Source organism: Neophocaena asiaeorientalis, unplaced genomic scaffold (genome assembly GCF_003031525.2).
Source record: "Neophocaena asiaeorientalis asiaeorientalis breed wild unplaced genomic scaffold, Neophocaena_asiaeorientalis_V1.1 scaffold77, whole genome shotgun sequence".
NCBI classification, from domain to species: domain Eukaryota; kingdom Metazoa; phylum Chordata; class Mammalia; order Artiodactyla; family Phocoenidae; genus Neophocaena; species Neophocaena asiaeorientalis.
The window spans coordinates 6402082-6426227 of NW_020174645.1; the positions used below are offsets into that span (position 1 = coordinate 6402082).

Genomic DNA, 24146 nt, shown 5'->3' on the forward strand with positions numbered 1-24146 from the left:
AAATTTATTTTAAAGGAAGTTGTGAACCACTATATTGTACACCTGAAACATATAGTACTGTTAAGTCAACTATACCTCAATTTTTTTTAAATGGCAGAAGTGACACTATACAATTTCTGAGAAAAAGTCACGGAAGGCCACGTAGCTTCCGCCTTATTCGCTGGAACACAAGCTCTTGGAACAAAATGTTCAACTACCCTGGGGCCACCATGCTGCATGGAAACCCTAACCACATAGAGAAGTCACATGGAGGCAGTCTGATCAATAGCCCCAACTAAGACAAACCTTGTTATTCCAGCTCAGGTTCCAGACATGAGGGTCAAGAAACCTCCAGATGATTCCAGCCCCAGCCATGTGAGTTACTCCCAGCCATTCACGTCTTCCCAGCTAAGGCCGCTGACCGCATGGAGCACCGTCAAGCCATCCCTACCATGCCCTGCCTGAACTCCTGACCCACAGACTCTGTGAGCAAACTGCGATAACTGTTGCTTATGCAGCAACAGATAACTGGAACACCACTCATCCTGGTCCACGTCCCGCTCTGAACTGTTATGTGAGAAAGAAAGAAGCTACCTCATTTAAACCCTTTTATTAGGATATCCCTTTGCTACAGCAGCATAGCTTATACCCTAAAGCACATACTTCTGATTTTTTAAAATATATTAACAGTATCAGAATACAGATATGATTTCACAACTTTCTTTTCTCACTCAACAATATGTCTTACAGATCTACCCACATAAGAATATATAGCATTTTTTTTAGACCTGTGCAGTACTTCATGCTGTGGACATACAACAGTTTATTTAGCCATTTTCCTATCACTGGGTGTTTAGGTTGTTTCCAGTCTCTGACTATAACAGACAATGCAGCACTGAATAATATCCTTGCACTGTCTCTCTGGGGAAATGTGCAAGCGTCTCTGGGGAAGAGAAGTGGAATTGCTGGGTCATAGGGTACAGGCTTGATTTTAGTTTTAACAGATCTTGGCAAATTGCCTGCAAAGTGACTGTGACAATTTACACTCCCACCCACAGCATATGACAGCTGTCCTCCACACCTCATCAAGCAACACTCACTGCTATCCCCACTGACTTTTTTTTTTTTTGGCCACCCTGCACGGCCTACGGGATCCTAGTTCCCTGACCAGGGACCGAACCTGTGCCCTCTGCAGTGAGAGCACAGAGTCCCAACCACTGCACTGCCAGGGAATTCCCCCCACTGACTTTCTTAAGGGCACTTTTCCGATGCTTCACTGGTGATATTTTCTGCCCAACCCTAAGGCATCAGACTGAGTTGGGATAGGAAGTCCATGGCCCTTCCCATAATTTTGTCCCTTGGCACATACAATCATTCCTGATCCCTAAGAGTTCTCCGTCTCTCTCTCTGCCATTGGCTAGAGCCACTTCCCAAGGGAGATCTGATAGTGGAGACCACACGTCCAGTCCACCCTGCCCTCGGCTCCAGGCTCAGGATTTGCCAGTCTTGAGGACAACGTGGGGTCTGGGGGGCTGGAAACAAGGCCCTTAGTGTGACACGCTCTCCATTCCCAGGGCACCCCTTGCCCACGCCCAGTCTCTGCTGATTCTACCTCATGCCAGTCCCACAAGCAGCAGGAATGATGATCAACTCATTTCTTGGATTCTAAATTTTTTCCAGATCTGCTGTCTCTTAGTCTTTTTTCAACTGTGGCAAAAATATATAACATAAAATTTACCACATTAATCATTAAATTTTTAAAAAATTTTCTACTTGTAACAAAATACACATAAAATTTACCATCTTAACCATTTTATGTGTACAACTCAGTGGCATCTAATATGTTCACATCACTGAGTAACCATTACCACCATCCATCTCCAGAACTTTTTCATCATTGCAACTGCAACTCCAAACCTGTCACACAATAATTCAATTTCCTGTTCCCCCCCCAGCCCCTGGCAACCACCACTCTACTTTCTAGTTCTATGAATTTGACTCCTCTAGGTATAAGTTGAATCATACAGTATTTATACTTTTTGTGCCTGACTTATTTAGACATATCATAATGGCTTCAAGGTCCATCCAAATTACAGCATGTAGCAGAATTTCCTTCCTTTTTAAGGCTGAACGATATCCTGCAGTATGTATATACCACATTTTATCCACTCATCTGTTGATGAACACCTGGGTTGCTTCCATCTTTTGGATATTGTGAATAATGTTACTATGAACACGGGTGGATAAATATTTGTTCGAGTCCCTCCTTTTAATTCTTTTGAGTATATAATCAGAAGTAGAATTTCTGGATCATAAGGTAATCCATGTTTAACTTTTTCAAGGAACTGCCATACCGTTTTCCAGAGAGGCTGTACCATTTTACAACAGCTGTCTCTTTTTTTTTTTGGCTGCGTTGGGTCTTCATTGCTGCGCGCAGGCTTCCTCTAGTTGTGGCGAGCGGAGGCTACTCTTCGCTGCGGTGCGCGGGCTTCTCATTGTGCAGCACGGGCTCTAGGCACGCGGGCTTCAGTACTTGTGGCTCTTGGGCTCTGCAGTTGTGGCTTGCAGGCTCTAGAGCGCAGGCTCACTAGTTGTGGCGCACGGGCTTAGTTGCTCCACGGCATGTGGGATCTTCCCGGACCAGGGCTGGAACCCGTGTCCCCTGCATTGGCAGGCAGATTCTTAACCGCTGCGCCACCAGGGAAGTCCCCACAGACCCTCAGTTGGACTTGTGCTTTGAGATGTTTTTTCCAGGAACAGGAGGATGAGCCACACTGAGGCAATCCAATCCTGCCTTTCATCCAGTCAGCCCTGTGTCCTTGAATGCAACTAGTCGCCAGATGGAAGCTTTCTGTTGTTTTTGCCAGCTCAGCAGCTGTTCCCTTTCTGGTTAATGTCCCTATGGTTTCTTTGGAGATCCATCCCTCCCCAACACTCAGTCCATGAGATCTGGCTAGGAGCAGGTTTACCCCAGGTTCCAGGGCAAATGACCCAGGCCTGGCCAATCAGAATATCAGCTTCCTGACCAGGCTGGCTGACTCAGGGACGAGCATTCAAAACCAATGAACCTCAGTGGTGGGGCTTTTATCAGAACTGATAGAAAAAAAAAAAAAAAAAAGAAACTATTTTTCCCCTAGTTCTCAAGGTAGCAGGATATAAGCCCAGGGCTAATGGGGCTGCCTTGCCTGGGAATGAACCCAGCTGAGAGGAAAACAGGATGGAGAGGCAAACAAAGGCTGAGCCCTGATGGTTTCATTTAAGCCCCTGGATCAGCTTATATCTGAAGGCGGTACACCTTTGACTTCCCTATTAATGTTAGCAAACAAATGCCATTTTATTCTGCTTGGCTTTTTAAGAGGCAAGTGTCAGAATCTATTAACATGCCACAGAACAGAGCTTTCCATCTGGGCAAAGTTAACCACACCAGGTAAGTAAGAAGAGAAGCCATAAATCTTGGACTCTTTATTACCAAGCTCTTGTCCTGGTCACTGTCATTTATTTTTACTTTTATTTTTTGCGGTACGCGGGCCTCTCACTGTTGTGGCCTCTCCCGTTGCGGAGCACAGGCTCCGGACGCACAGGCTCAGCGGCCATGGCTCACGGGTCCAGCCACTCCGCGGCATGTGGGATCTTCCCAGACCGAGGCACGAACCCGTGTCCCCTGCATCGGCAGGTGAACTCTCAACCTCTGCGCCACCAGGGAAGCCCCTAAACCATCATTTTTTAACAACTTTATTGAAGTATAATTTACATGTCATAAAATTCTCATTTTAAGTGTACAATTCAGTGATTTTTATACATTTACCAAGTTATGCAACTATCACCACATCCAGTTTTAAAACATTCCATTATCCAGTAAGATCTCCAGTGTCTATGAGCACTCGCTCCCCACTCTTCCCTCCTCCCAGCTCCTGGCAACCACTAATCCACCTTCTGTCCCTATAGAGTTGTCTTTTCTGGATACTTCATATAAATGGAATCATACAACATGTGGCTTTGCGTCTGGCTTCTTTCACGTAGCATACTGTTTTTGAGGTGTATTTATGTTGTAGTATGTATCAATTTTTATTACTACTCAGCACTTATATCACATTTTGTTCATTCATCTACCAGCTGTTAGACATTTGGGTTATTTCCACTTTTTGGGTACTATGAATAATGCTGCCATGAACATTCATGTACAAGCCTTTGTGTAGATACCTATTTTCCTTTCTCTTGGATAGATACCTAGGAATGGAATTGTTGGGTCATATGGTAAGTATATGTTTAACTTTCAAAGAAAATGCCAGAATGCCAAACCACTATTTTTATTTCTAAACTAGGCAGCAGTGTATTGGAGCAAGGGAGACACTCACTGAAAACTGGGAGTTGGGTCTCTGCACACAGTGCAAGGAGTACCAGCTTATTAAACGTGATTGACTCCCACTTCAAGCTGCTACCTCCAAAAATAACCCAGAGTGCTGGGGGCACCAAAGCAGACACGCAGCTATGGAAGAAAGGACTCTACTCTGCTGCCCGAAGCAAGTCCCAACCCCCCAACTATCTAGTTCAAGACGAAGCAAAGAAAACAGACACACTTAAGGAACCTCCATACTGTTCTCCATAGTGGCTGTATCAATTTACCTTCCCACCAACAGTGCAGGAGGGTTCCCTTTCCAGCACATCCTCTCCAGCATTTATTGTTTCTAGATTTTTTGATAATGGCCATTCTGACTGGCGTGAGGTGATACCTCACTGTAGTTTTGATTTGCATTTCTCTTAAAAAACTAAAAATAGAACTACCATACAACCCAGCAATCCCACTACTGGGCATATACCCTGAGAAAACCATAATTCAAAAAGAGTCATGTGGCCCGATGCAGGGGACACGGGTTTGTGCCCCGGTCCGGGAAGATCCCACATGCCGCGGAGCGGCTGGGCCCGTGAGCCATGGCCGCTGAGCCTGCGCGTCCGGAGCCTGTGCTCCGCAACGGGAGAGGCCACAACAGTGAGAGGCCCGTGTACCGCAAAAAAAAAAAAAAAAAGTCATGTGCCACAATATTCACTGAAGCTCTATTTACAATCGCCAGGACATGGAAGCAACCTAAGTGTCCATCGACAGATGAATGGATAAAGAAGATGTGGCACATATATACAACGGAATATTACTAGCCATAAAAAGAAACAAAATTGAGTTATTTGTAGTGAGGTGGATGGATATAAAGTCTGTCATACAGAGTGAAGTCAGAAAGAGAAAAACAAATACCATATGCTAACACATATATATGGAATCTAAAAAAAAAAAAGGTTCTGAAGAAACTAGAGGCAGGACAGGAATAAAAACGCAGATATAGAGAATGGACTTGAGGACACAGGGAGGTGGACGGGTAAGCTGGGACGAAGTGACAGAGTAGCATGGACATATATACACTACCAAATGCAAAACAGATAGCTAGTGGGAAGCAGCTGCATATCACAGGGAGATCAGCTCAGTGCTTTGCGATGACCTAGAGGGGTGGAATAGGGAGGATGGGAGGGATGTTCAAGAAGGAGGGGATATGGGGATATATGTATGCATATGGCTGATTCACTTTGTCATACAACAGAAACTAACACAGTATTGTGAAGCAATTATACTCTAATAAAGATCTATTTAAAAAAAAAGAGACACACTTGATAAAATACCTAAAGATGGAGCTTTGGAGGCAGGAGGAAAGAGTATAGTTATAAGGTAAATATTGTCAGCAAAGAATCAAATGCTGGACTTCCCTGGTGGCACAGTGGTTAAGAATCTTTCTGCCAATGCAGGGGACATGGTTTCGAGCCGTGGCCTGGGAAGATGCCACGTGCTGCAGAGCAACTAAGCCCGTGCGCCACAACTACTAAGCCTGCGCTCTAGAGCCCTCGAGCCACAACTACTGAGCCCACGTGCCACAACTACAGAAGTCCACACACCTAGAGCCCCTGCTCTGCAACAAAGGGAAGTCCATGAACCACAATAAAGAGTAGCTCCTGCTCGCTGCAACTAGAGAAAGCCTGCGCACAGCAACAAAGACCCAATGCAGCCAAAAAAAAATTAATTAAAAAAAAATTTCTCTTTCTCCAAGAGAAAACACAAGCATCATACACTACTCAATTCTTCAGTAAATGATATTTGCATGGTCATAACCACATAAATGACTGAGACTATTTTTAAAATAAATTTATTTATTTATTTATTTATTTTTGGCTGCATTGGGTCTTTGTTGCCGTGCACGGGCTTTCTCTAGTTGCAGCTAGCAGGGGCTACTCTTTGTTGCAGTGCGCAGGCGGTGGCTTCTCTTGTTGCAGAGCACGGGCTCTAGGCGTGCGGGCTCCAGTAGTTGTGGCACATGGGCTCAGTAGTTGTGGCTCGTGGGCTACGCAGGCTCAGTAGTTGTGGCGCATGGGCTTAGTTATTCTGCAGCATGTGGGATCTTCCCGGACCAGGGCTTGAACCCTTGTCCCGTGCATTGGCAGGCAGATTCTTAACCACTGTGCCACCAGGGAAGCCCGAGCCTATTTTTTTTAATAAGCCTTTTGGTACTGTTAGGTTACTTTTTGGTCTTCTGCTCATTTTATTATGAAATATTTCAGACATATTGAAAAAGACAGAAAATCATATAATAGAAAACAAATATAACATTAATACCCATATTCTCACCCTCAGTTTAAGAAATAATAGGGCACATAAAGAGTTGAAAGGCCCTATGTACTCTTTCTACGTGGTATTCCCATCTGCTGCCCCCAATGAGGGGAACCTCTATGCTGGTTATGTCCACCCCCACGCCCACCCCAGATCAATTCTGTCTTTCTCTGTGCCCTGGGAGGTTGACCTCTATGGACTGCATCTCCCAGGCTCCCTTGCCCTGCCTCCTACCTAGCCAATGGGATGCCAGGACAGAAGACTGGAGAGCGGGAGGAGAGAGAGGCTGGGGTATTGGTTCCTCCTGCCTCCTCCCTGCTTTGCTACAGCTTTCGACCACTGCAGCTCCTGTCCTGCAGCTCCCCTTTCCCTGCAACAAGCTCTGGTGACCGCCCCTTCCCTCTGCCCCTTTAGGATGAGGACTGGTTCCAGCTCCAGGGACCTCGTCTTTAAACTGCCACACCTCTGTAAATAGTCCCTTCCTTAGACTTTTTTCAGTGACACCCATTTGGAAGAGTCATTTGCTTCCTGCCAGGGCCCTGCCCAAATCTCCACTATACTGAATCTGGCCCATATCACTCCCTTGCAAGTCTTTATATTTGTACTACATAGACATGTATCAGTAAGCAAAACATAGTGCTGTTTTGAATGCTTTTAACTTTATTATACATGTCATACTATACATACCCCTTGGCAACTTTTCACGCAATGTTGCTGGGTTTTTTTTTTTTTTTTTGAGGTTTTGGTGGGGTTTTTTTTAACATCTTTATTGGAGTATAATTGCTTTACAAGGGTGTGTTAGTTTCTGCTTTATAACAAAGTGAGTCAGCTATGCATATACATATATCCCCACATCTCCTCCCAATGTTGCTTTTCTTTTTAAAATATTTATCCATGTTGATACATATAGCTCTAGTTTATTCATCTGATCTTCATACCACACTCTATGGATGTTCAGTGGAATTATCCATTCTGATGGACAGTTAGGTTTCCAGTTTTCAGCTGTTACAGAATTCTTATACATATCTCCTATTTGAGTTTTTAACTATGTGGATATATATTACTTATAAAAATGTAGAATAGATCAGAGAGAGACAGACACTAACATTGGCTCTGTAAGCTGAGATACCCATAGCTCCTTTCCTACATGTCTGATTACCATCCTTTTATACCATGTATGGGAGACACAAACAATTGAATTTCTGCTGGAAGATTTGGAGATCTGCCGCCTCTCCTGTCCTCTGAGGCCCCAAACTCTGCCCCACTGGGAAGATGAGGTTAATGAGTCCAGGTGCCAGCACAGCTGTGAAACATCTAGAGATGCCCTTTCAACACAACTTGGCTGAGTCACAACTCTTGAGTCAACGCTTATTGCAAGAACTGCCGGTAATCAAGAATTCCCTGGTGGTCCAGTGGTTAGGAGTCCACACTTAGGAGTCCGAACCCTACAGGGGGCAAGGGTTCTATCCCTGGTCGAGGAACTAAGAACCTGCAAGCCACGCAGTGCGGCCAAAAAATTTAAAAAAAGAAAGAAAGAAAGAATTGCCAGCAATGGAATCATATGCCATTTTCAGACAGGGCCCTGGTCTAGGAACATTGCAAGTTGGTGGGCAACCCAGCAGACTGCAACAGAGCCATGGCCACCACTAAAATGTGGTCACTTACAGGTGTGGCTGGTGCTAAGTTTTCAAGAGACTGCATGTATATAGTTCTCCTTCCAAGGAATCAACATCAAATAAAGATTTCTGAATGCTGAATATACTGAACTAAGACTCAGTATGCCATGGAAACACTACCAAAGATGGCAAGTTGACTTCACCTAAACTGTATCAATTCTATACTGGGAAAGATTCTGAGTCATGTGCCAGGATCGATTAGTAATGTCTGTTATAGGAGCAGTAAGTGAGGGCATCAGCATGCACGTCAGGCATTTGGAAGACAGAATAACATAATGGTTAAGTGATTAGGCTTGAGAGTCAGACTGCCTTCATGTCCAGAGTCTGCCACTTCTTAAGTTTCCTCAGTTGTGGAAGAGCTAGGGGATGAGATATATGTTAACAGGCATGTACTGGTTTTTTAAAAGCAGCTTTACAGGTAGAATTTACATACGAATTCACCAATTTTCAGGTATACATAATGAATTTTGGCAAATACATATAGTTGTGTAACCACCACCACAATCAGGACATAAAACAAAGGTTCCCAAACTTTGTTGGTTCACCACACCCTTAGCGTCTCAGTAAACTTTTCACAGAGTCCTTAAGCCAAATAATTGAAAAGTATTTATGTCCTACCAACTTAGCAGCCTCTTGGGAAAAAAAGAATACACAGAAATTGACAAAAGTATTTTTATTTCATTCAGAAGTAACCAAAATTATTTACGGATGTGTGTGCCTGTCGGGCTCTGCACAAAATCTCAAACCTTGGGAACAGATTGGACACTGTCATCCTCATTTCTTGTTCTAAATTGATTTTCACATAGTATTTGATTTTAATCAGCCCCCAAAACCCAACTTTACAAAGATATGACATCATTAAAAAAACGTGTGGGGCTTCCCTGGTGGTGCAGTGGTTGAGAGTCCGCCTGCCGATGCAGGGGACACAGGTTCGTGCCCTGGTCCGGGAAGATCCCACGTGCCGCGGAGCGGCTAGGCCCGTGAGCCATGGCCGCTGAGCCTGCGCTCCACAACGGGAGAAGCCACAACAGTGAGAGGCCCACATACCGCAAAAAAAAAAACAAAAAAAAACAAAAAAGATGTGTGAAACATTCTTTTTAATGACAGATATTGTGTTTCCCTTGAAAATTTAAATTATCCCATAGTGCCCCTGTGAGCTTGCTGCAGCTCCTTGGAGGTACCTTAACACAGTTTGTGAGGCACAGATATAGACTGTTTCTATCACTCCTAAAAAGATACCTGTCCGGCATCCTTCTCTGTTTTTTTTTTTTTACTACCAGTATTTTGATTTTCCTTCGTGGGACCACCCCTCCACCACTCTTATTTCATGTGGTTTGAACAGCACTTATCCCAGTCCTGGGCTCCAGGGGAGACATGTTAACCAAGACCCAGCCAATTAGTGCCACAGGGTCTGGTTAAGTAAGGGATAATCACATGACCCAAGTTGGGCCAATGAGAGTTAGCCCTGGGACTCCTGCCAGAATTACAGGAGAGAAGATGCTCTGTTTCTGAGGTTTGCTGAACTGGTAGATATCAGCCTGAGGCTGCCAATGCTCATCTTTGCCACAACATGGGAGAGACTGTTGAGAATAAAGTTGACATAGAGGAAACATACACACACTCACACACACAGACATCACTGAAGCACCTGGATCCAGCCTTGCCTGAAGCCATTTCCCACTGGACTTCCCACTACATGAGCCAATAAAACATTTTTGTTTGTTTTTTGGCTTAAAGCTGGTTCAACTGGGTTTCTGCCACTTACCACTAAGAATCCTTACTAACACATCATGTTAAAGCACCGTACAAATGAAATGAGTCCCCACAAGTCCAAAAGCTTCCTTCTAGAGCCAAGGGTCTCAGGATACTGTTGGAGCCCACTGTGTTAGGAACCCAAAAAGTATCTGATGGATATGGCAGGCCTGGGTTCAAATTCTGGCTCCTCGAGTTTCAAGTTACTTAACATCTCTTAGCCTCACTCTCATCTGTAAAGCCAGGCTGTCGTTTAGATTAAATGGAATAATCCATGTATCATACAGTCAGCTCTTATCATTGCTGCTATTATTGTCAGCCTTTGTTTTCTAGATAAAGAAAAGCTCAGAGAGGCGGCTTGGTAAAGGTCAGATGCTAGGCAGTGGCAGAGTTCAGGCCTGAACCTAGGAATCCTGACTCCCTGTCTGGAGTTCTTTCCACACAACCCACTTCTAGGGAAAGAGGCCCAGAAGGCAATGCAAGATGGGAGAGAAACAAAAGAGTACCCGGGGCACAGACCTGCCTTGGGTAGTAGTTAAGAGTATACAGACCCTGTCACGGATATAGAAAACAAACTTATGGTTACCAGGGGATGTGGGGGGAGGGATAAGTTCGGAGATTGGGATTGACATATACACACTACTATATATAAAACAGATAACTAATAAGAACCTGCTGTATAGCACAGGGAACTCTACTCAATACTCCGTAACCGCCTATATGGGAGAGGAATCTAAAAAAAAAAAAAAAAAAAGAGTGGATATATGTATAACTGATTCACTTTGCTGTACATCTGAAACTAACACAACACTGTAAATCAGCTGTACTCTAATAAAAATTAAAAAAAAAAAGAGTATACACTCTGATGTTCAAAGCCTGGGTTTGAATCCTGAATCCAGTACTCATAAGCCGTGTGATTTGGGGTACATTTTTCACTCTGCAAGATGGGTATAACAGGGTCTATTTCACAGGGTTTTTTTTTTTAAGCGTTTTAATAAAATAATACTTATCCTCCTACTTCCACCTTGTCCGCCTCATGTCTATTCTATACACAGCAGCCAGAGGGATGCCCGTTTCATTGGTAACAAAAGCCAAAAATCTTACAATGGCCTACCCTGCATTTCTGTGAGGTCAGGGTTGGGGAGAGGCTTCTTCGGGCCACCTCCTTCCTGGGTAGAGAGGGACGAGGTCAGGTTTCCAGAGATGCAAGACAGGAAATGCTCATTAAATCACCTGCCACCACAACTGTAAGTGACCTTCTGTGGTCACACCACAGGCCACAGGGCCAAACAAGTACTGGTCTCAGACTAATGCTCAATTCACCGGCATGGCCGAAACCGCAACCAGGCAAAACCAAAGTCCTCACGGTGACTCGACCTTTCCCCAGAGTCCAGAGAGGCCCTGGCAGATGCAAATCACAGGCAAAAGAAAACAGATCCTTTCCTCTGGAAAGTCCCAGAGATTATGACTTCTTTAGGGGTGGGGAGGAATTCCAAAGACCTTTCAAATCCTCTAGGATCTGAAATTAGATTTCCTCTTTCCTCCCTTCACTGGAAAAAGGGAAGAAGAGGTAAAACACAGAGATATTATACATCATCCCAAGAAAGACAGAATCAGAGAGATATGAACATGAAACCCACAAATCCCAGATTCTGAGGCAGATATAGACAAATTAAGATAGGCCGGGATTTTCTGGTGAAAAAAAAAAGACCCTTCCTATTGTTAACCTTGCCCACCTGCCTACCTGTTGTGACCTCCCTGTTCCCCAACAAATGTCTCATATCTGAAAGTCCACCCAACACATACATAATGACAATATATACCCTACTTATTATACGCGTATTTCCAGAGACTTTCATCTCAGGAGTTCAGAGCTCTTACATTTATTATGGGGGTTGGGGGGAGTGGTGAGAAGTCAGACCTACTCCAGTCCAGTTCCCCCACTGCCGAAGACGTGAGCAGGGGACATCACGGTTTCCACCTGGTCAGCCCTTCTACAGCCCTTGCTGTGCACCAGGGGACAAAATCCAGGGTTAATTCCTAATTCCTCTCTGTCCCTCACACACCTGAGCCCCAGAGACACTAAGTAAGAACATAACAACAAGTCAAAAGTCTCCTTTATCTAATTGCTGTTAAGTGCATTAATTGCATAGCTCTGAAGCACTCCCCACCCTAATACCCTCCATGGCTCCACAGCTGGACATGACCTGAGAGCCTAGCAGGACAAAGCGTTAAGAAATAGCTGAGTCTTCTCGATGGCAGTGGAGCCTGAAGGGTCCCCTGGGAACTGAGTGGGCCCTAAGCCCTGGGCCTGAAGGAAAGGGCACGAACCCACACATGCTGGGCAGGCCAAGAAAAAGTACCCTTCTGGTTCTGGTACCTCACTCTGTGCTCATGCCTAAAAAAGCACCCACCTTCCTGCTCAGTCTCTCCAGCAACCCTCTCTCTATTCATCTGGACCTACGACATCATATCTAGAAAGACCCATCACAGACATCCTTGCCAATCGCCCCTCCCCTCCTCTGGGCACAGTAAGAGGCCAACCAAACTGCAGACAAGACCTACATGGACAGAGAAAATGTCACTGCTCCAGCTGAGGACAGGAAGGAGCAGGCTGGGGTGTTCCATGTGATTTAAGGCAAACAGAGCCCAACTCTGGAGAAAAGAGACACAATCCGGTAGCTGCGGAGGGAACAGCCTCATCTCCAAAAATGGTCCAGGCATCCCTCTTGGCCAACCCTAAGGTTTCCTGAGGCGTCTTTAGTCACCAAGGTAGATAGCTGAGGCCTCTGCGAACCTCCTATCAGAAACAACTTCTCCTGCCAGGCCCGCGCAGCGGCAATGCCATTCTCTCAAGGGGCCTCTTACACCCGCCCTCACCCCACCCAGTGTAAGGCTCTGGGCCAAATGGGTGAGGGCTGGGAGCAGCCTCTATCACTAAAGGAGGCAGCCCAGCTGTCACAAGTGACAGATGTCATCCACAACGCCAAACTCGGCCTGCAGCAGCGTCGGAGAGGCGGTCACAGACACAGGAGCCCCGAAGACTGAGAACAGGGGTCTCTAACCCCTAAGCAAAGTCTACGGGTTCAAGGTGAATGGCTCCCAAGCACATCTCTCAAAATGGAGCTGCAGAGGAGAGGGCTGGCCCGCCAGAGTAAAGGACAAGTGGAGCTGCCGAAAGCTGGAGGGCGGCGGCGGGGTCAGGGGAGACCCCTGAGGACGTGGGCGCTGGGCTTTCTCTTTGAGTCCCCAAACATACCTGTCCCCTCCGGCCTCCCTCACATGGACACGCCTGGAACTTCCCCTCAGAGGCCATAGACCAACTTTCTGCAGCGAAGGAGGTGCGCGGAGCAAAGAGCCGGCGCGAGGGCGGGGGAAATGGGGAGCTTCGACTCGGCGCCCAAAGGGGATGAAGAACTGAAATACTGGGAGATGGGAGGGGGCTGGCTCACGCGGACCACCAGCCCCCAGGGCCTAGCCTGGGGCAAGCTCTGGGCCCTAATGGTTCCCACCGCCCGGGCTGGGCAAGCAGGAAGCGGAATACCCTGCACATCAGGTAGCAGAGTTTCAGGACTAGGTGGCCCGGTCCTACCTGCAGTTCCTGAAATTCTCCCTCCAGCTCGTGCCACTCGCGCTCGCAACGCTCCAGCTGGCCGGCCATGGTGCAGTGGTGCGAGGCGGAGGCGGTTGCTCCTGCAGCGTGGCGCGGCCGGCCACCAGCACCCCACGCCTGTCCGCTCACCGGTCGCCTTCCGAAGCACCAGCTGTTTCTGCGCAGCGGGAGCCACGCGCGCACCTGACGTCACAGCCCCGGCCCTGGTGCCCGCCCCACCCCTCGCCGGGAGTCAGGCCCTGCGCATGCGCACGCTCCGCCCCGGCTCCGCCCCCGCGCGTAGGGCGCCTACCGGCGGGTTGCTGTAGATTTGCATAAGTTGGTAGGGTCTACTGCTGCCCCCCTTGGGAATGCTTCTGCGCCTCCAGAATCTCTCTCCCCTAGTTTGGGTGGGGAACTTGTCCGCAAACCGCATTTGTAGAGCTTATTTTACTTAAATTGTGTGTATTGGGGGTGTCTGGGATCGGGAGGTAGAAGGGAGATTGCGGGGAGGGAGCATTGCCTTAACTGAGACAAAGCCAACGACGGCCTGGAGAGAGGGCCCTGTCATCTCACATTGTCATTATTTACTTCAACCAATACGTCCTAGATCCTGCCCTCTAAGACTCTAGGTGACTCTCTTGACAGCTGTTTCTGTCGCTCAAATGACATAACCACCTCAATGCTAATTGAATCCAAATTCCCTCACCTCCCGGGCGTGGTCCTGCAAGATCTATCCCTGCCTAGTTTTCGAGTCACATCTCCTATCTCATCCCTCTCGATAAGTACTCTCCAGCCACGGTTTTTGTTGGTTTTTTCTTCCTACCCTTGCATGGAATATTCTTCCCTCTAAATCTTCATATGGTTGCCTTTTTCTCATCATTCTAGCCTTAGTTCAAACGACACCTGTATTAGTTTCCTAGAGCTGCCCGAATTACAAACTGGGTTAAGTACCACAAACTGGGTGGCTTGAACAACAGAAATGTATTCTCTCACAGTTCTGGAGGCTAGAAGTGAGAAATCAAGGAGTCAGCAAGATCATACTCTCTCTGAGACTCTGAGTAGAATCTTCTCTTGCACCTTCATAGCTTATGGTGGTGGTGGTCAACCTTCAGCATTCTTTGGCTTGCAGCTTCACCCCTCCAACCTCTGCCTCTGTTTTTACATGGCCTCTTTCCCTACGTGCTTGTCTCTGTGTGTTCTCTCCTCTTATAAGGACACCAGTCTCCTTGGATTAAGGGCCCACCCTACTCCAACATGAACTCATCTCAGTTTAACTAATTACATCTGCAAAAACCTAGTTCCAAATAAGGTCACATTCTGAGGGAGTATTAGAACTTCAACATATCTTTCTGTGGGACAAAATTCAACCTGTAACAACATCTCTAAAAAAAACTGTTCCTGAACACCCAACGGGTCATGCCTCCTCCCAGTCACATTTCACCTGCTTTATCTCCTTCATACAACTTACCATTATATGGAAGTGTTTGTCTCCATGTTGGTTGCATGTTTCCCTCCATGGGTATATAATATAATCTCCATGAGATCTTAGGGATCTTGTCTCTGTTTTGGTCATCATTGGATCCCTAAAGCACACAGTAGGCCCTCAATAAATATTTGTTGAAGGAATAAACATTAAAGATCATCTACTGCAGAGGTTCTCAACTTCTGGGGTTCATAGACCCCTCTGAGAACTCTGCATGGGGAAAATGCACAAGAGCACACAGAGAAATATTTGCAGTTCTTATCTGAGGCGTGAAAAAGAGCGTGACTTACTCAAGATTCCCAGCTAATTAATGACCAACTTTGATTTATGATTCTCATCTCTGGGGGTTGGGACTTCAACATATCTTTTTGGGAGACAATTGAACCCATAACAACACCTATCAAAAAGGGTGAAACAGGATTTTTTTGCAAGCCTGTTATTGTTGACTGGATGTCAGATGTTGTGAAGTCGACCTTGTTGCCTTCCACCTCCCTTTTCCTCCTCCTCCCCCTCCTCCTCCTTCTTTTGTATTTTAGTAGTTCTAAAAAATATTCTTGAGCTTTATATTGGATGTGGTTATTTGGAAACCATTTGATTCTTTTGAATCTTGCTTTTTTTTTTTTTGGCTGCATGGGTCTTCGTTGCTGCGCGCGGGCTTTCTCTGGTTGTGGCGAGTGGGGGCTACTCTTTGTTGTGGTGCACGGGCTTCTCACTGCGGTGGCTTTTCGTGTTGAGGAGCATGGGCTCTAGGCACGCAGGCTTAGTAGTTGTGGCGCACGGGCTTAGCTGCTCTGCGGCATGTGGGAGCTTCCCGGACCAGGGCTCGAACCTGTGCCCCCTGCATTGGCAGGCGGATTCTTAACCATTGCGCCACCAGGGAAGCCCTGAATCTTGCTTTTAACATTTACCTGGGACCAAAAGAGTGCTCAGTCTGGAGCTAATTTTTCTCCACTACTGAGGCAAGACCAGTGCCCACGAATCATGAAGTTTTCCAGTCTGGCTGGTGCAGGAACAGGCTGTATTCCTGGGCCTGTGTAGGTGCCACACACTCTTACCTCTGATCATTTCAGGTAGCTCTTTCCCTGGCCTCCGGTAGTTGTACTTGTAAGCATGGGTTGACCAGGGCTCAGCTGATCCTAGAGGGGACTCTTTGCAGACCTCTGGACTCTCCATGTGCAGCTGTCTCCTCTCTAGAATTCTAACCTCCTTGGTTTCCCTGGACCCTCAGTTCTGTTGTCTCAACTCAGGGGGTCTGCCAGGCTCCACCTGGGGTCCCCCTGCCCTGTACCATTGCCTGGAAACTCTCTCAAGACAGTAAGCTGGGGGACTTCCCTGGCAGTCCAGTGCTTAAGACTCCATGCTTCCAATGCGGGGGGCGCGGGTTCGATTCCTGGCTGGGGAACTAGGATCCCACATAATGCATGGCACAGCCAAAAAAAAAAAAAGACAATAAGCTGGACAATCACAGGGCTAACCCCACTTGTTTCCTGTGTCTCAGGGATCACCGTCCTCCATTGACTGATGTTCACTGTCTTGAAGAAACACATCATTTCATGTTTATTTTCTCCAATCTTTTATTGTTTCAGGTGAGAAAGTAAATCTGGTCCATATTACTGCATCTTGGCCAGCAGAAGTCAGCATGATGCAGTTGAGATTCAGATGATTATTGTATGTTTCCGTAATTCATTCCTTTTCGCTTTGCTGAGTGTATTTCATTGTATGGATGGATCCATTTGTTTATCCGTTCACCAGTTGAGGTAACTTTGGGATGTTTCCAGTTTGGCTGGATTATAAACAAAAGTTTTTAAATTAAGTTTTTAAATATAGAAGTTTTAAATGTAAGTTTTTAAATGTAAAATTTTTTTAATTAAGAAAAAGATGACAGTTTCATATAAAAATCCAGACTTTTACTTTCTCTTGAAAAGTGGAAAGATCTGGCCACACTGGGCTCATGTTCGTGCTTGGCAATGGGCTGGACCAGAGGAACACATGTCCGCTTCACAGGAGGCTCGCCAGCTGCCACAGTCCCCTGCAGGCTCAGTTGTACTGCCCTAGCCTACTTCATGTAGGCTGGAGACAGCTGAGCTTGAGACTCCTGATACAATGTGTCATGAAGTTTGCAAACCAGATAAATCACTCACTTGGTGAAAAAACAGAAAATAGTTTATTTAATTGGGGTTAGTAGAATCAAAAAGGAAATCCAGGGCTTCCCTGGTGGCGCAGTGGTTGAGAGTCCGCCTGCCAATGCAGGGGACACGGGTTCGTGCCCCGGTCCGGGAAGATCCCACATGCCGTGGAGTGGCTGGGCCTGTGAGCCGCTGAGCCTGCACGTCCAGAGCCTGTGCTCCGCAACAGGAGAGGCCACAACAGTGAGAGGCCCACGTACAGCAAAAAAAAAAAAAGGAAATCCAGGGCCTTGAAGGATGAATTAAATGTCACCAAGCAGAGGATTTGGGACGATGATCCCCCTTTACCTACGCTTGCAGCTGCTTGATCCTGGGCTGAAGAGGCTGGCCTTGCCCCCCAGGGAGAGCTAGGCAGATGTACCTTCTCTGCAAGCTGGCCAGCAGTCAGGTTGCAAATCTTAGGGACTGTTTTCTGTGGGGTCAGGACTTTACGTGCATTATTCACAAGCCTTTCTGTAGATGGCACAGGCTGGCCACCCCCATCAGTGTAGCTGCTTAGGTGCCAGAAGTATCAGATCTTACCTGGCTGCCACCCTGTCCCGGTTTCTGCCCAAAGAGCTTTCAGACTCACTCATCAGCTTCCTGGGGCTGGATGTGCCTCTTCTTAGGGATTTTGACCATGATACGTGAGAATGGTGAGAATGTGCGTTGCAAGCTTCCTCCCCCACCCCCTCCCTACACCACCAGGGGGAAATCTCTCCTATTTGCTTATTTTAAGGCACTCTACTTAGGGACCTACCAGCTGTAGAATTTGCTCAGTCAGCTGGGGAGAGTCATAAAAGTAGCAAATGGGAATTCCCTGGTGGTCCCGTAGTTAGGACTTGGTACTTTCACTGCCCAGGGCCAGGGTTCAATCCTTGGTCTGGGAACTAAGATTCCACGAGCCTCGTGGCGTGGCCAAAAAAAAAAAAGGAACACATAGCACCTACTATGTGCTTGGCGTTCTTCTATGCACTTTACGTATATGTATTAAAGCATTATATATATGTATAATGCACAACGACCTTATGAGGAAGGACCTTCATTATCCCTATTCGACAGGTAAGTACTCTAAGGCATGGTTTCTCCAGCTTTCAGTGGCTTTAAACCACCTCCTGGAGATCTTGTTAAAATGCAGATTGTGATTCAGTAGGTTCTAGGAAGGATCTAAGATCCTGTAATTCTACAAGCTCCCAGCCAATACTACTGGTTCAAGGACCACACTTGAAATAGCAAGAGTCCAAGGTACAGAGAGGTGAAAGAACTTTCCCCAGCTCATCCAGCTACTGGTAGCTGTGTTACTTATGCACTGCAGGATGCCAAGAGCCTATTCTAAAATAAGAGCAGCTGCCCAGGGAGAAGTGAAAATTCCAGGGACTTTTCCTTCGTCTGCTTCCCATAAACGCCCTTGCTCAAAATAGTCCCTCCCACAAAAAAAATAGTCCCCAAGACTGTAACAAGCAATTTGTGCAAAGATGGTTATAGCAGCATTTTTCAGATCAGCCACACACTGGAAGCATCCCAAGTGCCCCACGAGAGGAAAACAGTTAAGTAAGCTGCAGTCTGTCTTGGGAATTCCCTGGCGGTCCAGTGGTTAGGACTGAGCGCTTTCACTGCAGTGGCCCGGGTTCAATCCCTGGTTGGGGAACTAAGATCCCACACGGTACGAGGTGCAGCCAAAAAATTAAAAAACAGGAAAAAAAAAAAAGCTATAACCTGTCTATTTCATGTAATACTATATGGCTGTTAAAAATTATTATGGGAACTAAATGGATACCTTTAAACAGGTACATTAAAGCATGTTTAAGTAAAAAAGTAGATCTCCAAATAATGTATATATACTGATTAAAGTTATATGATCATTCGTGTACCCTGAAAGAGATTGGGTGAATTTAGTATAACAGAAATAGTCCAGCATATGCTGGGAGGGAAGAAGGAAAGAAGGGAATTGAAAGAATTTCTCTTCCAATAAATAATATTGGGGTAAGAGAAAAAAAAAAAAAAAAAGAAATAGTCCACCATATAAACTGATGGAATTTTCTTTTTTCTGTTAAAATAATTTTTAAAAGAAGAAAACAAAGCAACAAAAATTTATTGGTGGCACTAAATAGAGCAGTTTTTTTGTTTTTTTTGTTTTGCGGTACGCGGGCCTCTCACTGTTGTGGCCTCTCCCATTGCGGAGCACAAGCTCCGGACGTGCAGGCTCAGTGGCCATGGCTCACGGGCCCAGCCGCTCCGCGGCATGTGGCATCTTCCCGGACCGGGGCACAAACCCGTGTCCCCTGCATCGGCAGGCGGACTCTCAACCACTGCGCCACCAGGGAAGCCCCAATACAGCACTTTTGATAGAGGGAAAACATAGAGGCAAAAGGGTTTTAAAAGTAGTCTGAACACAGTAGATTAAACCCAGTGGGTTTTTTTATTTTATTTTATTTTTTATACAGCAGGTTCTTATTAGCTATCCATTTTATACATATTAGTGTATATATGTCAATCCCAATCTCCCAATTCATCACACCACCATCCCTCCTATAATGTTTTTCCTGAAATGTTGTTCAGGTGTTTGATAGAAATTTTAAACCCCTATCTTTCTGTTCACAGGTTTATAATGTAAACAGTATTATCTATAAAAATTTATTTGTTTAATATTTACTCTCCAGGTATCAAAATGTCCTTTATGTCCTTATTCAGTTATTTGCATTACTGGGCCTACCTGGGACTGTAAAGTCCTGGCTGGGGCTGTGTGATTTACTAGTCAGACGGACCTGAGTTCAAATCCCAGCCCTGCCACTTGCCAGATGCGTGACCCTGAGTACATAATTCGCCTTCTCTGTAAGTTGAGGGTTGCTCTGTAGGATTGTTGTGAGGACTAAATGAGATGATGTAGGTAAAGTGCCTGATAATGTAAGCACCAGAAAGCACTAAATTTACATATTTGGGTTTTAAAAAAACAAACATTTTATTTTGGGATACTTTTTTTTTGGCTGTGCCGCACGGCACGTGGGATTTTAGTTCCCTGATGAGGGATCAAACCCGCGCCCCCTGCAGTGGAAGCAGAGTCTTTTCTTTTTTCCTTTTTAAATATTTACTTATTTGGCTCTGCTGGGTCTTAGTTTCAGCATGTGGGATCTAGTTTCCTGACCAGGGATCGGACCCGGGCCCCCTGCATTGGGAGCGCAGAGTCTTAACCACCAGACCAGCAGGGAAGTCCTGGGGTACTTTTAGATTTACAAACGTAACGGCAAAGATAGTGCAGAGAGTTCCCATTTACTCTCCTTCACTCATTTTCCCCTGATGTTGACAATTTACATAACCATGACATCTTTATCAAAACTAAGAAATTAACAAAGGCATATTACTATGAACTAAACTCCAGAATTTATTCAAGTTTTACCAGTCTTTCTACTGATGTCCTTTTTCTGTTCCACGATTCAATCTGACACCACATTTAAATATCATGTCTCCATATTCTCCTGGTCTGTGACAGTATCTCAGTCTTCCTTGTTTTTTTCATGACCTTGACAGTTTTGAACAGTAAAATGTATATATATTTAATAATAGCTTTATTGAGCTATCAAGATGATTTTTATGTCTCAACTGACTGAGCCACGAATGCTCAGGTATCTGGTTAAACATTATTCTGGATGTGTCTGCAAGGGTTTTTCCAGAAGAGATTGTTTGGATCAGTAAACTGAGTAAAGCAGCTTCTCTTCCCCAATATAAGAAGGCCTCGTCCAATCAGCTGAGGGTCTGAATAGAACAAAAAGGTAGAGGAAGAGAGAATTCTCTCTCTCTGTCTGACCTGTTAAACTGGGACATCAGTCTCCTGCCCTGGGACTGGGATTTACACCATCAGTTCTCTTGGTTCTAAAGCCTTCAGGCTCAGACTGGAGTTACACATTTTGTTTATCCATTCATCTGTAAATGGAAAATTTTTTTTCCACTTTTTGATTATTACGAATAATGCTACTACAAACATTAGTGCACAAGTTTTTGTGTGGACACATGTTTTCTTTTCACTTTGTATTACACTTAGGAGTGGAATTGCCTAGTCAGATGGTAACTTTAACATTTTGAGGGAGCAATAAACTGTTTTCCAAAGTGGCTGCATTTTACATCCTCACCAGCAAAGTACTAGGGTTCCAATTTCTCCACATCCTGGTCAACACTTGTTATTTTCTCTGTTTTACATTTTAGCCAGCCTTGTGATTTTGTGTGCAGTGCATCTCACTGTGGGTTTTTTTTTTTAATAAATGTATGTATTTATTTATTTTTGGCTGCACTGGGTCTTCATTGCTGCGCGCGGGCTTTCTTTAGTTGCGACGAGCGGGGACTCCTCCTTGTTGCGGTGCGCGGGCTTCTCACTGCGGTGGCTTCTTCTGTTGCAGAGCACAGGCTTTAGGCATGCGGACTTCAGTAGTTGTGGTGCACTGGCTTAGTCGCTCCGCAGCATGTGGGATCTTCCTGGACCAGGGATGGAATCCGTGTCCCCTGCATTGGCAGGTGGATTCTTAACCACTGCGCCACCAGGGAAGTCCCTATTTTTCCCATTCTGTGTTGATTTATATACATATACTTTTTAACTTATCCAAAAAATCTCAAACTTAAAGAAAAGTTGCAAGTACAGTACAAATAACTTATTTTTCAAACCCATTCAGCATAGATTGCTCATCCAGTTCACCCCATCACTCCTGAATACTTTAGTGGGCATTTCCCACAATCAAGAACATTCTCCTAATCAACCAAAGTACAAGCATCAAAATCAAGAAATTAACACTGATACATTACTCCTTCTAATCCTCAGACCCCGTTCAAGTTTCCCAATTGTGCCAAAAGCATCCTTCATAGTAAATGGATCCAATCCAGGCTCACCTGCTGTGTGTAGTTGTCATGTCTCTTTAGCCTCCTTTCATATGGAACAGTTCCTCAATCTTACTTCATCTTCCTGCTCTTGAAATTTCTGAACAGGACAGGACAGTTACTTTGTAGAACTTTCCTCACTTAGGGTTTGCCTAATAGGTCCTCTGATTAGACTGAGGTTAGGTATCTTTGCTGGGACAACCGCAGAAATGATGCTATTTTCTCCTCACTGCAGCTCAACAGGTGGCACAGAATTCCAATGTGTCCCACTACTGACGACGTTCACTTTACTTGATTAAGGTAGTGTTTTCCCGGTTTCTCCCCTGTCAAGTTACTCTTATTCCCTTTACAAGTATTTTATGGGAGATACTCTAACTACGTAAATATCCTGTTCTTCATCAAACTTTCCATTTATTTATATCAGCATGAACTCATGTTTTTTATCTTAGTCAACGAGTTATAATCCATTACTATAACTATTTTGATGCTCAAGTTGTCACAGACTTGGCCACTGAGATTCACTTTTGGCTGACTTCTGTCTTTTTGATAGATCCCCAACATTCTTCAAGCATTTCCTTACTTTTTTTTTCTAATTTATTTATTTTCTATTTATTTTATTTTTGGCTTCGTTGGGTCTTCATTGCCACGCAGGCTGCGGTGAGCAGGGGGCTACTCTTTATTGTGGTGTGCGGGCTTCTCATTGAGGTGGCTTCTCTTGTTGCGGAGCACAGGCTCTAGGTGCGTGGGCTTCAGTAGTTGCAGCACGCAGGCTCAGTAGTTGTGGCTCGCGGGCTTAGTTGTGCCGCGGCTTGTGGGATCTTTCCAGACAAGGGCTCGAACCCGTGTCCCCTGCATTGGCAGGAGGATTCTTAACCACTGCACCACCAGGGAAGCCCGCATTTCCTTACTTTTTGACACAAAAAGATGTTCCAAGCACATCTTATACTTTCCCGGCTCCAACTCTGAAATCAGCCATTTCTCCAAGCATTCCTGGTTCTTTCCAGTGGAGAATGGCATTTAGAAACGAAGTTGGATTTTTTAATTAATATATTTATTTACTTGGCTGTTCCAGGTCTTAGCTGTGGCATGCGGGATCTAGGTCCCTGATGAGGGATCAAACCTAGGCCCCCTGCAATGGGAGCACAGAGTCTTAACCACTGGACCACCAGGGGAAGTCCCACCAAGTTTGTTTTGTTTTGTTTTTTGTTTTTGGCTGTGCCATGCAGGATCTTAGTTCCCTGACCAGGGATTGAACTCAGGCCCTTGGCAGTGAAAGCGTGGAGTCCTAACCACTAGACCACCAGGAAATTCCCTAGAAACCAAGTTCTGGGTACTAGATGTGTGTGTTCATCACTATGGGATGTCACTATTCTCTTCTCTCTGAGGACAGATCTAGGGTCTATATTTATATATTATGCATGTATATATGTACACATTTACACCTTTATTTATAACTCTATTTATAAATATTGAAAACCATGACTTCACACCAATATCCAATTCCAGTCCACAGAGTTCATTCTAGTTTGTCCCTTTCCAGATTCACTATTCCCCTCTCCAGCAGTAGGAAACCTGGCTCCTGTCATCCTTAATATATTTACTTATCTGATCATTCCTCCTCATATGTAACCAATCTCCCATGGTCACCACCATCTTAGCCCCAGTCCTCAGGCCAACCTTGCCCCAAATAAATCTTTGATTTTTAAAAATATTTATTTGGCTGCACCGGGTCTTAATTGAGGCGTGCGGGATCTAGTTCCCTTACCAGGCATTGAACCCCGGCCCCCCGCATTGGAAGCATGACGTCTTAACCACTAGACCACCAGGGAAGTCCCCCAAATAAGTGTATCTTAATGAGAAGGATGATGAGTACGTTGATCTCTTTCTTTGGCTTAGTGTCCAGATTAAAACGTCTTTTTTTCTTATGTGAAAACTTACCCAACCTCCAGTGGCCATTATCAAAGAGATGTGAGTGGAAGGAAGTGCTTGATAA

At 45.3% G+C, this 24146-nt stretch overlaps 1 protein-coding gene across 4 annotated transcripts in view; it reads right to left on the bottom strand.

Moving 5' to 3' along the window:
* TMEM120B (transmembrane protein 120B) overlaps positions 1-13799 on the bottom strand; it is a 43363-nt gene extending 29564 nt beyond the window's left edge. For all 4 annotated transcript variants that reach the window (XM_024758653.1, XM_024758652.1, XM_024758651.1 and 1 more), the window contains exon 1: positions 13643-13799. In XM_024758653.1, the coding sequence (XP_024614421.1) occupies positions 13643-13711 (69 nt within the window). In that variant the 5' untranslated portion in view covers positions 13712-13799. The remainder of the gene's footprint in view (positions 1-13642) is intronic.
* Positions 13800-24146: the final 10347 nt, after the last annotated feature.